The following is a 14,206-nucleotide window of genomic DNA, read 5'->3' as shown; positions in this document are numbered from 1 at the left end:
CCCTACTACACCAGGTTGCACAAGGCTCCATTCATCCTGACTTTGAACACTTCCAGGCTTGGAGCCTCCACAACCTCTCAGGGAAACCTGTTCCAGTGTCTAACGTCTAATCTCAATCCACCTGCTTCCAGCCTGAAGCCATCACCCCTTGTCCTATCACCCCATGCTTTTGCAGAAAGTCCCTCTCCAGCTCTTCTGCAGCCCTCCTGCAAATATTGGGAGGCTGCTTTAAGGTCACCTCCTGGAAGCCTTCCTTTCTCCAGGTTCAATGACCCCTATTTTCTCAGCTTGTCTTCACAAAAGAGCTGCTCCAGCCCTCTGACCATCTTTGCGATCACCTCTGGACCTGCTCTAACAGTTTTGTGCTCTTCTTGTGCTGGGGGCTCCAGAGCTACACACAGGACTCCAGGTGAAGGTTCACCAGAGCAGAGTAGACAGGGAGAATCCTCTTTACTGACCTGCTGCCCACACTGCTGGGGATGCAGCCCAGGATTTGGTTGGCTCTCCAGGCTGCAACTTAGCACTGCAAGCTTTTGCTCAGAGACCTCATGTCAGAATCATCTGCATCTGAAGTGCCAGGTCAAAATCCAGGCAAGAGCTTGGGGAGCAACGTCTCACCCAGAAAGCATGGCTCCCAGAGACAGTCACAACATGAAAGAGCACATGGCTCCAGACTTCAGTTCCAGGTCCTCTACTGCCTTTCTCTGTTATGATCATATCACACAGGGTCTCACTTCACAACATTCCAAAATATTCCAACCCCACTGCCATGGGCTGGGAACACAGCTCCCCAGAGTGCCCTGCAGAAGGAAGTTTTCTAAGTCAATATGCAATGATAAATACGTGATAATAAACAGATTCATTCCATGAGTCAACTAAATGAATTACTCCTCAGTATGAAAGAAATGATTGCATGGGTTTGTTTCCAAAACAAAGTCAAAATTGCCCCAGATAGCTCGGTGTGGATGCATCTCAGCATTTGGGGCTGATTGTACTTTCATTAGTGATCACAAGCCTTCCACTACATGCAGTAAGTATCACCCCCAATAGCTTGGTGTGGATGACGCACTTTGAGTGTTGTGTTCAGTTCTGGACCCCTCACTGCAGGAAGGACACTGAGGGGCTGGAACATGTCCAGAGAAGGGCAAGGAGGCTAGAAGAGGTCCTGGAGCACCTGGGCTATGAGGAGGGGCTGTGGGAGCTGAAGGTGTTCAGGCTGGAGAAGAGGAAGCTGAGCAGAGACCTCATTGCTCTCTACAGCTCCCTGAAGGGAGGCTGGAGCAAGGAGGAGGTAGCCTCTGCTCCTTGGTGGCAAGAGACAGGACCAGAGGACATGGCTCCAAGTGCATCAGGGGAGGTTCAGGCTGGATGCTAGGAAATATTTCTTCACAGAGAGGGTTCTCAGTCATTGGAATGGTCTGCCCAGGGCAATGGTGGTGTCCCCATCCCTGGAAGTGTTCAAGCAGTGTGTGGAGCTGGTGCTTAGGGACACAGTTTAGTGTTGACTGTTCAGTGCTGGGCTGAGGGTTGGACTGGATGAGCTTGGAGGTCTCTTCCAAACAGATGTTTTCTGTGGTTCTGTGATTTGGGCCTGTTTTAGTGGTCATAAGCCTCCCACTACAATGTCCTTCTGTGAGGCAATGGAGCTGTCCTAGCTCAAAAGTTCTTGCTTGAAATGCAGCTTGTATGTAAAATTATCTCCCCCCATTTTGTGAAATGAGTCTCACTCACTTCAAACATCACCTCCAAAAGAGGCATTACTCCTTGATAAGGGAGGCATCTGTTTTGAAATTGCTTTGCCACATGCATGCAAATACTCAGTAAAGCTGTTCTCTCAAGATTATCAGTTTCATAAAGGGCTGCTAGAATCCATCAATCAGTGATTGTGGAATCCCCCCACAGCCTGCTCAGCACTGAGATTTCAGCAAAGAATGTGAAGTACTTGGACCCTTCATGCCACCTCTGACCCTGTATTCATCAATGTGCCCAAACTAAACAGCTTGGAAAGAAAACCATCACTATTTGAGTAGCTTTTACATCTAACAAACAACCTACAATCCTCTCAACCTGTTCAGTCACATTCTAGAGAGCTCCCTTTGCTTCCTAGAACTGCAGTAGTAACTTTCTAGTGCGGTGGAGCATCTTCAAACCAGACTTTCGGAGTCACCAAAAACACTTCGGGACCGGTGAGAGCGGACTTGGCTGTGACTAACCCCAGGCGCCAACCACTCATCGAGCAGGGATGGTGCAGAGCTGCTGCAGAAAGGCCTGCCTGCAGTACTCGGGCCTCCCTTGCCTGCCTAGCTCCTCCTCTCACAGCCCTCTCAACCCTGCCAGTAAATGCTACATAACATCCTCATCCCCCACGGGGACGTCTCTTGGCCTTGCCGCCCCAACACCGCCCCAGGCCGAGCCGGGAGCCCCTCGACCGCCACACAGGCGGCCAGGAGGCCGCTGATTGACGCTGTCCGAGCTGCAGATGGCGAAAGCACCGCCAGGGCCACACACGGACCGGCCGCCCATCCATCCTCCCATCCGCCTCCCACGCTGCCACAGCCGGCTCGGCTCCAGAGCCGCCCCCTCCCCCTCCTGCCTTCCTCATTGGCTTCTCCTCCCCACAGAGAGTCGCTGATTTGCTCTGTGGCCTGTCAGTCATTCTGTAGAGCGTCACCCCGGTCTCCTGGCGTACTTCCTGCGGGAACCGCTCTAGGCTGTTGGCTGCCGCAAGTCTCCGTCGTGCTGCAGCCGCTCTAGGCAGCAAGCACCGGCTCTATGGCCCGGCGGGGCCTGCTGTCGGGCCGGTGCCCTTCGGCCGGGACCGGCAGCTGGGTGGCGGCGGGGAGAGTCCCCGGGGTGGCCCGAGGAGGTTCCTCCTGCGCAGGCTCCATCCGCGCAGGCCTTCGCTAGGAAGCGGGAGGCAAGAGCCGGCCGCAGCTGCACCCCTGCAGAGTCCCGGCGGCCTGGGCCCGGCGGCGGCGCAGGTTAGTCGGGGCGCGGGGCGGGATGAAGCGGGGGTGCTGCTACCGGGGGTGCTGCTACCGGAGCCGCTGGTACCGCAGGCAGGCCGGCAGGCCCGGGAAGACTGGTCGGGGCGCTGCGGAGAGCCTGTGGAGCCGGTGGGACAGCCGCGGGCGCTGGTCTCTAGGCACTGTTGACAGAGCCAGCTGTGTCTCCTCATGCGCTCTCCGGCCTCCTCCGTTTCCGCGGTGCCACTGACAGTCGGGCTCCCGCTGCGTGCTCCACTGTGAGGAGGCTGCCAGGCTTACAGCTAGGCCCAAAGCGTTCGGTAAGAGAGGAAGGAGTCTGGGGACGCGTTCTTTAGAGAGACACTGTAGAATCATAGAATCATTTTGGTTGGAAGAGCCTTTTTGGTAAAGCCCTTTAAGATCATCGGGACCTTGCCCCTCAGCGCCACATCTCTGCCTCTTTGAGGCACCTCCAGCAGTGCAGATCTGCTGAGCAGCCTGGCAGAGGGGTGTGTTCATGTGGATTGTTACTCTGATGTCAGGGGTGTTTTAATCTGAATTGTTTTTCTGATGTCAGGGGTATTTAAATCTGAATTATTACTCTGATGTCAGATGTGTGAACCGCTTATAGACTTCCCAAAACTTTTACTTACTTGCTTGAGTACAAAGATTTCCTATGGGTTCTGCCTGCTGAAGGTGGCAGTGGCTTCTTTCCCCTTTCTGTGAATCCAGTTCTGTGCAGCCTGTAAGCAGCAAACCTTTTGTGTGCCATGAAATTACTGTAGATACAGTCTGGAGGGCCAGCATGTTTTGGCAGAGGGATGAGTTCCACTTATGCTGCAGTCCGTACCAAAGCACACAGCACTTGAAATTGCTTCAAGTCCTCAAGTATGTTTCTTGTATCATGTTTCACTTGTCAGTGGAAGTGGTCATCGAGGTCAGAGATCGAGTATGGCCAGTCTGTAGTCCAATCTGAGTCCAGCTGCATGTTTGATTTACTGGAAGTTAGTGAGTTCTTGTCTAACTTCTTTGGCACTGTGAATATATACATAGTTGAGCAACAGTTGCTGATGAAGTTTGCCTTTCAAGGCTTGCAGCCCAGAAAGCCAGATGTATCCTGGGCTGCATCAAAAGACGTGTGGCCAACAGATCAAGGGAGAAATTGACCTGTCCCTTCAGAGATTAGTTTGCAATGTGACATAAAGAATAAGATGGGGAAGGAGTGGGGTAAAGAAGAATAATGATTGAACATGTAGAATGGTTTGGATTGGAAAGGACCTTTAAAGCTGATTTAGTCCAACTCCCCAGCAGTCAGCAGGGACATCTGCAACTGGAGCAGGTTGCTTAGAGCCTTAAACAACCTGACCTAGAATGGTTCCAGGGATGGGGCATCACCCCCCTTCCTGGGTAAACTGAACCAGTGTTTCATCACCCTCAATGTAAAAAACCTTTTCCATATCTCATCAAAATCTCCCTCTTTAGTCCTTGTCCTATCACAACAGGCCCCACTCAGAAGTCTGTCCCAGCTTTCTGATCACCCATTTAAGCACTCAAAGGCCACAATAAGGTCTCCCAGGAGCCTTTTCTTCTCCAGGCTGAACCCCAACTCTTTCAGCCTGGCCTCACAGTAGAGGTGCTCCAGCCTTCTCGTCGTTGTTGTGGCCTTCTCTGGCCCCACCCCTGTGGCAATGCCAGCGACGAGCAGTGTGAGCAATCTGGCAGTGCAGGCCTAGAGCCTGACATGGTGGTTGGCTATGCTCAGCATAAATGCAGAGTCAGCTAGCAGTGTAGCAAAACAGTGCTGTGCCTGCAGCGTGGAACTAAAACAGGGCACTGGTAGCTATAAACATGGACAGTTATCTTGGGACAACAGGACATGCACCTGCATCAACCACCTCGTTGTGTCATTAGTAGCTGGACCAATAATCTGTAATAGTGCCATGTGTGGTCACTCATAGGGAACCAATGGAGCCATGCCAACGAGGCTCTCCGAGTTTATATAAGTTGTAGCAGTTGCCTTGCTACGCACTTCTGCCTTTCCTGTCTCCTGTTTCTTCTACACTTTACAGTGCTATACTTGCACTACAGGCCTGCTCCATAGGCCTGCACCTCAGGCCTGCACCATAGGCCTGCAACACTGGAACAATAAAGGAACAATACTCGATCACGTTGGTCAGCCGTATTGATTCCTATCTCCGTCGCCCCATTACACCCCTACAGATTCACCTTGCTCTTGTGCTGAGGACTCTAGAAGTGCCCCAGCACTACATGGCAAGGGGTGTCTCAGCAGAGGAGCAGAATCCCCTCCCTGCCCATGCCGCTGGGGATCAGCCCAAGGCACAGCTGGGGCTGGGCTGGCAGCATTTGGTGCTGGCTCATGTCCAGCTTTTCATCTACTGGTATCCCCAAGTCCTTTTCTGCAGGGCTGCTCTCCAGCCTTTCACCCCCTCAACCTGGATGGATACTGAGGATTGCCCTTACCCAGGTGCAGAACCTTGCACTTGGCCTTATTGAATCTCACGAGGTTCACACAGTCCCACTTCTCCAGTGTGTTCAGGTCCCTCAGGATGGCATCCTGTCCCTCAAGCACGTCAGCTATACCACTCAGCTTGTTGCCTTGTGCAAATACAACTTGTTACATGATTATCTTCTTATTTATTCCAATAAATGAAAATTAGGGCCATATCCAAGAAGTTGGTGGGATGGCACTGTGGATGGCTGTGAGGAATGCAAATGTAGTTGGAACTTTGGAACCTTCCCATTAGCATCACAGATGTTCAAAGGTAGTATTTTAAATATTAGCTGTGCAGTAATTAGTCTATCAGATCTAGCTGTTGGCATCTAACAATCTGTCTGGTGAGAGTGCTGACTGATCACACATTTTTCTGAGAGCTCTCTGGGAGCTCTTAAAATTCAGAGCATCTTTAACAGTGGCCAATAATAGTCTTGGTTGCTGGCATCCATCGAGAGAATGTATTACACTGACATGAGAGTTTCAGTTTCCATCAGGTACTGACAGCAATGACTGATGTACAGCTTCAAACAGAGCAGCCCTTTCCCACTGTTCTTCATTACTGGTTTATCAGTTCTGGCTGTTCTGAGCTGGGTTTGATTTTGTAACTTGAAGCCCTAATATTTTGACTCTGGCAGGTTGTTTGTGGAGGATCAATCAAGGAGCCGTCCTTATGTTTGCTGTCTCCAGGCATTCAGCAGTGCCTGATCTCTCGTATTCATACAGTCACAGAATGGCTTGGGTTGGAAGGCACCTTCAAGATCGTGTAGTTCCATCCCCACTGCCATGGGCAGGGGCACCTCCTACTGTACTAGGTTGCTCAAGGATCCATCCAACCTGCTTTGGAACATTTGCAGGCTTGGAGCCTCCACGGCTGCTCTAGACAACCTCTTCCAGTGCCTCACCACCCTTCTGGGGAAGAATTTCTGCCTAATGTCTAATTTCAATGCAGTTTCTTCTAGTTTGAAGCCATCACCCCTTGTTCTGTCACTCTATGCCTTTGTCAGAAGTCCCTCCTCAGCTTTCCTGTAGGCCCCTTTGGGTACTGGAAGGCTGCTAGAAGGTCTTGCTGGATCCTTCCCTTCTCCAGGCTGAACAACCCCAGCTGTCTCACCCTGTCTTCACAAGAGTGGTGTTCCATCACTCTGATAATCCTTTTGTCCTCCTTTGGACCCACTCCAACAGTTCCATGTCCTTCTTGTGCTGGGGCTCCAGAGCTGGACACAGGACTCCAGGTGGGGTTTTACCAGAGCAGAACAGAGGGAGAGAATCCCCTCCCTGCTGCCCACACTGCTGGGGATGCAGCCCAGGATAACCACAACCAGTGCCAGTGTTCTGTGATTGCAGGTTACTGAGTTAAGGCTGGAAAAGCCCTGTGACTGGAGTGTACCCTTGACTTGTTCTTGGTCTTCAGCTGTGGCATTTTGTATTCTGGATTTGTTACTCAGCCTCCTTTAACAAAAAGGTAACTTGCATCTCTGGGGTTTGTTTTGTTGCTCACTCAGTCAGTGTGTTACCCTGAGAAGCCACCCTGCCTCCCATCCCTGTGAGAAACAAATGAGCTCTGATGTGGCTGCTCTCTGTTACTGACTTTTCAGTTAGTGCTAGTAGTTACTGCAAAGGGTTAAAGAGGCAGTTGATGTTCTCTACAGAATGATAGGTATCATAGTATCAGTCAGGGTTGGAAGGGACCACAAGGATCATCTAGTTCCAACCCCCCTGCCATGGGCAGGGACACCCCACACTAGATCAGCCTGGCCACAGCCTCATCCAGCCTGGGCTTAAACACCTCTAGGGACGGGGCCTCGACCACCTCCCTGGACAACCCATTCCAGGGCTCCACCACTCTCATGGGGAAGAACTTCCTCCTCACCTCCAGCCTGAATCTCCCCACCTCCAGCTTCATTCCATTCCCCTTAGTCCTATCACTACCTGAGATCCTGAGAAGTCCCTCCCCAGCCTTATTCTAGGCCCCCTTCAGGTACTGGAAGGCCACAATTAGGTCAACTGGGAGCCTTCTCTTCTCCAGACTGAACAGCCCCAACTCCTTCAGTCTGTCCTCGTAGGAGAGGTGCTCCAGCCCTCTGATCCTCCTCGTGGCCCTTCTCTGGACACCTTCTAGCACATCCATATCCTTCTTGTAATAGGGGCTCCAGAACTGGAGGCATACTCCAGGTGGGTCTCAGCAGAGCTGAGCAGAGGGGGAGAATCACCTCCCTTGCCCTGCTGGCCACACTTCTCTTGCTGCAGCCCAGGATCTGATTGGCTTTCCGGGCTGCAAGTGCACACTGAGAGCTCCTGGTGAGCTTCTCTTCCACCAGCACCCCCAAGTCTCTCTCCTCAGGGCTGCTTTCCAGCCAGGTGTTCCACTGCAGTGTACAGAAAGGTAGCCAGGAACACCAACTCCATCTGCTGTGAAGTCAGCTGAGGGAATGACAGAGTGATTCGTTCACTTTGCAGTGATTAAGAGACAGTGCAGGTGGGGCTGCCAATTTGACTTGATGTGGGGACATTTCTCTCACCACTTGATGAGGAAGAAAGAGATGAGGATTAATGGTGAGACATGAAGCTTTGAGCAGCATGGGCCCAGGCTCTGTGCTGTATGATGAGGGCTGGTGTAAAGGAAGGTTTTCAGGTTACCTGAGTATCTATAATTTGATTTGCCATCTTTAAAATTATTGATTTCAAGTTGACACCTCTGCTGTCAAGAAGGAACTGAACAGGACACTTAAATGGAATACATCACACACACAAACTAAAACCACAAAACCAACTCATAAAGACCCCACCTTTCCTTAAAAAGCCAACCAAACCAACATCTCAGCACCTGTGGTGCATGGGAAGATTGTTTTCCTTGCTCTCTGTTGATATCCTAACTCTGAACAGATGAGAGGGATAGCAGACAGGGTATGGCTTGTTTCCTGTCTCGCACATTGTCTCTCACATAGCATGTTCCCTTCAGAGAGGGCAGCATTCCTGCCATGCCCACCACATACAGCTCCCCCCTGCCTGGGTCTTAGATCTGAATGTTGGGCCTAGGCAGAATTCAGGCTGAAGAAGGCTGAGAGATGGTTATCTTTACTGTTTGTCCTGTTGTGTCGTCGTGTTGAGGTAGTTTACAATAATAAAACCATCAAATCACAGAATGGCTCAGGTTGGAAGGGACCTCAGTGATCATCTACTCCAACCCCCTGCTAAAGCAGTCACCCACAGCAGCTTGCCCAGGATCACAATCTCTGGGGCAGTTGGACTCTCTCCAGGACTCCAGCAGCTTCACACCAAAGTTTTTCCTTGTGTTTAAGTGACACTTCCTGAGTTCCAGTAGGTGCCTGTTGCCCCTTGTCCTGTCACTGGGTACCACTGAAAAGAGTGGCTCTGTCCTCTTGCCTTTAACTATTGATCAGATCCCCTCTCAGGCTGCTCTTTTCCAGGCTAAGCAGCCCCAGGTATCTCAGCCTCTCCTCCAGTCTGGCAGCAGCTTTGTGGCCCTTGCGATGATGCTAGAACAGCAAGCAGTGGGGTTGCAGCATCACTGTGGCAGTAGAAAGCCCTTGATTGCTCCTGCACAGTGGAACAGCCCCGTGGAAACACCAATGCCCCTGCAGCTTGCTTGGGTTTGTTTTCTGCTGGCAAAGTTTGCGGAGTGGTGAATTTACGGAGAGCGTTTTCATGGGCAGGGTGCATTGACAAATACGCCTGCTGGTTAATACATCTCCTCCTGGTAGCCTCTGAGCAGGTCAATAATAATGCTTGTGTTGATGGCAGCAGTGCAGGAGATGTTACTTGGTATTGCAGCTAAAATCCATGTTAGCCCCTTCATCATCATTACATGAATATTGGCAGGCTGTTGACAATGCTCACATTACTATTGAGAGATTTCTGTCAATAAGCTGTTGCCAGATCAAACAGATTCATTCAGAGCGTGCAGGCTGCTCCATCTCAGCACCAGGCAGGAGTTCCTCCTGCCCTGCTGGGGCACACAGGTGTGTGTGCTGGAGCAGGTAGTGCTGCTCAGTGCTTCAGTGCTCAGAAAAACCTAAGCTAGAAGCCTCTGCTTCCTTCTGCTGCTTTTCTGGGGGGACAGTTCTTTTATTGCTTTCTACACAATATCCAACAGTGTAAAATCAAGGGAGAACAGGGGGGATTGAGTGCACCCTCAGTCAGTTTGCAGATGACACTGAAGTGGGTGGTGGAGTTGATCTGCTGGAGCACAGGAAGGCTCTGCAAAGGGATCTGCCCAGGCCGGATCAATGCGATGAGGTTTAACAAAGTCAAATGCTGCCTCCTGCACTTGGGTCATAACAGCTCCATGAAGGCTACAGGCTTAGGGCAGAGTGGCTGGAAAGGTGCCTGGTGGAAAATGACCTGGGGGTGCTGACTGACAGCTGGCTGAAGATGAGCCAGGGTGTGCCCAGGTGGCCAAGAAGGCCACCAGCATCCTGGCCTGGATCAGCAAGGGTCAGTAGGAGCAGGGGAGAGATTGTGCTCCTGGTCTGGGTACTGGTGAGGCTTGAGTAGTGGGTTCAGTTTCTTTGCTGCAAGAGTGGTCAGGGAGGGAACAGGCTTTCCAGAGAGGTGGTGGAATCACCTTTTCAACCTCAACTATTCTATGATTCTTTGCTTTTCTTTTTGAGTGTGTGCAGCAGCATCAGCAAACCATTCCTACCCTGGCTCCTCTCCAACATCTCTTATTCTCAGGAGTCTTGTATTAGGGGAGATTTTTCCCTTCAGAAATAAGGACTTGAGTTACCCTCTGTGCTTCCTTCAGAAGGCTGTTGTCCTTTGCGTCTGTGTTCTGCAAAGACTCTGGTTTGGAAAGTGCACTGTGTAGCATGATGCCTGCAGCACACCACTTCTAAATCCCTTTGGGTGTCTTCTGTGCTCCAGAGAAACCCCTGACCAGTTCCCTGACCAGTCTGCATTGCTGAGACATTCTCCATATGCTCCTCTTGAAAGATCTTGCACTTCTTGTCCTAGTCACAGAACTCCAAACATAACAATACTTAAAGCAAGCAGTTGAGCAAAATGGTTTGGGTTTTTTCATAGTTTCATAGTTTCATTCAGGGTTGGAAGGGACCACAAGGATCATCTAGTTCCAACCCCCCTGCCATGGGCAGGGACACCCCACACTAGATCAGGCTGGACAGAGCCTCATCCAGCCTGCTCTTAAACACCCCCAGGGACGGGGCCTCGACCACCTCCCTGGACAACCCATTCCAGGGTTTCACCACTCTCATGCTTGAGCAAGAGGAGCATCCATTTGTTGAAGCTGCTGGTACACATCAATCATCTTGCCAGGACATTGATTAGACAACAAGGAGCACAACCCTGCAGCTGGCAGAAGGCTCTGGAAAATACATGCAGGCTTCAGCCATGCTAATTTCTGTCTGGATATTGAACATTTTTCTTATCTCACATAATGATTGTTCTCTAACCAATTCCCTGCCTTTACTTGGCAAGTTGTAGCATTCCCACTTGAATTGGCATCCATATCTTTCTAGATGTAACCTTTGCACTTACTGTTATTCCTTTCAGCTGTAGCAGCTGAAGTGTTCCTGTGTGTTCTGTCCACTCTTCTAGAGTTCAGCTGGTGTGTCCATTTCTCTGTTTCTCCATTGAAAACCCACATGGTTTTTCAAGTCTTCTTTCTGATCTTCTGTGTGAAGGGCCAGGTGAATATTGCAGTTGTGTTCAGCAGTGGTTTTTTGTAACATTTATATAGGGAAATATTAAATGGGGGGAGGAGGGGTTGAAATCTGGAAGAGGTTAAACACTTTACTATAACCAAGTGCAAATGTTACTGTTTGTGAGAAATCACAGAATGGGCTGAGTTGGAAAGGACCTTAAAGATCATCCAGTTGCAATCCCCTGCCGTGGCCAGGGACACCTCCTACTACACCAGGCTGTTCAGAGCCCCATCCAACCTGACTCTGAACGCTTCCAGGCTTGATGCCTCCACAGCTTCTCTGGGCAACCTGTTCCAGTGCTTCACCACTCTCATGGGGAAGAATTTCCTCCTAATGTCTAATCTCAGTCCAGCTTCTTCCACTTTGAAGCCATCACCCCTCATCCTGTCACTTCATGCCTCCATAATAAGTCCTTCAACTCTCCTGTAGCCCCTTTCATGTACTGGAAGGCTGCTTTGAGGTCTCTATGGAGCCTTTTCTTCTCCAGGCTGAAGAACCCCAAGTCTTCCAGCTTGTCTTCAGAGGAGAGGCGCTCCAGCCCTCTGATCACCCCTCTGATCATCTTTGTGACCCTCCTTTGGACCCATTCCAACAGCTCCATGTAGTCCAATAAACAGTCCAGTAGGACTTCTGTAGAGGTGAAATCTTCTGCTGTTAATGTAAAGCTTCCTGAAGTGCCTTGTGGCATTTTACCAGCCTGGTAGTGTGGGGTTCTGAAGCTTTTCTGTGGTTTCTGCTCAGTGCTGGTGATCACACCTTTGTATGTTTAATGAGGCAAAGCCAGGAGATGCTCCCTTACAATAACATCTATTTCTGTTTATTCCTAGAAAGGGTTTGGCTGAGGAAATGGCCTCCAGTACTGGAAAGGAAAAGAGCGTGAACCCTGTGCTCAGAATAAGTCAACTGGATGCCCTTGAGCTGAACAAGGCCCTGGAGCAACTTGTGTGGACCCAGTTCAGCAGCTGCTTCAGCGGCTTTAAACCGGGAGTGCTGGCTCACCTGGAGCCAGAAATAAAAGCTTTCCTGTGGCTCATACTGTGGAGATTCACTGTGTATTCCAAGAATGCCACCGTGGGACAGGCCATCCTGAACATCCAGTACAAGAACAACTTCTCTCAGACTGAGAAATACCAACCCCTGAGCAAGCAGCAGAAGCTGTGGTACCTCATTTTCACCGTCGGTGGCAGGTGGCTGGAAGAAAGATGCTATGATTTGTTCAGCAACCGCCAGCTGCGGTCTCTCTGCAGAGTCAAGAGCGTGCTTGGGTTTGGAACTGGACTGGTGAAGCTCTGTGGCCTGCTCAACTTTCTGGTCTTCCTCCAGCAGGGCAGGTTTGCGACGCTGACGGAGCGCGTCCTGGGCATCCGGGCGGTGTTCTGCCGGCCGCAGGGCGTGCGCCAGGTGGGCTTTGATTACATGAACAGGGAGCTCCTGTGGCACGGCTTTGCTGAGTTCCTCATCTACCTGCTGCCTTTTATCAACCTACAGAGAATCAGACTCAAGGTTTCTTCCTGGTGTTCGCCTGTCGCGGGGCTGCCCAGCAGCGAGCAGGCAGCGGCAGCTCAGTGCAAGGAGTGCTCGCTGTGCGGGGAGTGGCCTTCCCTGCCTCACACCATCGGCTGCTCCCATGTCTTCTGTTACTACTGCATTAAAAGCAACTATTTGCATGATCTGGACTTCACATGTCCTAAATGTGGCTCAGAGGTGCACAGCCTGCAGCCACTCAAGTATAAAATTGAAATGACAGAACTGCATGCCTGAGATGAGGGTGAGACAAAGTGTGGGGCAAAGATGAATGTAAAAAACTCAGAAGTTACTGTAAACACAACTTAAAGGTGGTGTTGGAGACACTGTGATTGGTGTCCTGTCTGTCTTCACTGGGTTGAGTTTTTCACTGACTAACAGTGCCAGCTTGCCTCTCTGAAGGGAGGAAAAGACAGGAGTTTACTGTTCTCTCAAGACTTCTTGTTCCCACTTAGGTTCCCTCTTAGAGTGTCAGCCTGCCCAGTCCTGCCTCAGAGATGGAGAAGCAGGAGGACAAGGGATATGACTCTTCCCCTGGACTAAGCACTGCAGAGGCCATGCCTTGAGTTTCAGGTCCCTCAATGTAAGAAGGACATTGAGGGGCTGGAGCAGGTCCAGAGAAGGACAGCAAAGCCGGTCAAGGGTCTGGAGTAACAGGGCTGGGGAGGAGCAGCTGAGGGGCCTGGGGTTGTTAAGTCTGGAGACCTCCTCTGGTGCAGAGGACACCTGGCTCTCTACAACTCCCTGAAAGGTGGTTGGAGCGAGGTGGGGATTGGTCTCTTCTCCCTAGGAACGAGTGACACAATGAGAGGATGTGGTCTCAAGTTCACCTTGGATATTAGAAGAAACCTCTTCACTGAAGTGTTGATTAACAAATCTGCTTAGCAGGTAACCAGTAAAGGCCCTGCAGGCATCCATGTTCTGTCCAGCTGCAGGTGAAACTTTTCTCCTGTTGAAAAGCCTCTGAGAACTCTGAGTCTTCAAGGTAAAGCCAAGCAACGCAAGCAGTTAGAGCTGAAGGAGACACAGGTTTCATAAATAGATTTCTATGATGGTTTGGGTGGGAAGGGACCTTGAAGAGCATCCAGTTCCAACCCCCCTGCCATGGGCAGAGACCCCTCCCACTAGCACAGGCTGCTTGAGGCCCCATCCAGCCTGGCCTTGAACACCTCTAGGGAGGAGGCATCCACAACCTCCCTGGGCAACCTGTTCCTGTGTCTCACCCCCCTCCCTGGAAAGAATTTCCTCCTCTCCTCTTCCAGGTTCCATCCATTGCCCCTCATCCTATCACTACAACGTGTTACAGAAAGTCTTTAGCCAGCTTTCTTGTAGGCCCTCTCCAGGTACTGGAAGGCTGCTAGAAGGTCTCCCTCTTGAACTTCCTGTGTTCAAGTTTATGGCCATTACCCCATGTCCTGTCACTGGGGACCACTGAGAAGAGTCTGGCCCCATCTTCCTGACACCCACACCTTAGGCATTTGCAAGCACTGATATGATGCCCCTCAGCCTCCTCTCTT

General features: G+C 50.9%; 1 protein-coding gene across 2 annotated transcripts; it reads left to right on the top strand.

Annotated features, from left to right (window-relative positions):
* The first annotated feature begins 2,689 nt into the window (after positions 1-2,689).
* PEX2 (peroxisomal biogenesis factor 2) lies at positions 2,690-13,021 on the top strand. Of its 2 annotated transcripts, none has more exons than XM_068155595.1 (2): positions 2,690-2,981; positions 11,997-13,021. In XM_068155595.1, the coding sequence occupies exon 2, from the start codon at positions 12,012-12,014 to the stop codon at positions 12,924-12,926; it is 915 nt and encodes a 304-aa protein (XP_068011696.1). In that variant the 5' UTR covers positions 2,690-2,981; positions 11,997-12,011; the 3' UTR covers positions 12,927-13,021. The 2 variants fall into 2 exon arrangements, with proteins under 2 accessions (XP_068011696.1, XP_068011694.1); XM_068155593.1 differs by having other exon boundaries at positions 11,993-13,021.
* The last annotated feature ends 1,185 nt before the right edge of the window (positions 13,022-14,206 follow it).

This window comes from Melanerpes formicivorus, unplaced genomic scaffold (assembly GCF_026170545.1).
Source record: "Melanerpes formicivorus ecotype bairdi unplaced genomic scaffold, bMelFor1.0.p_v2 SCAF_32, whole genome shotgun sequence".
NCBI classification, from domain to species: domain Eukaryota; kingdom Metazoa; phylum Chordata; class Aves; order Piciformes; family Picidae; genus Melanerpes; species Melanerpes formicivorus.
This window is presented reverse-complemented; position numbering and strand designations above follow the sequence as displayed.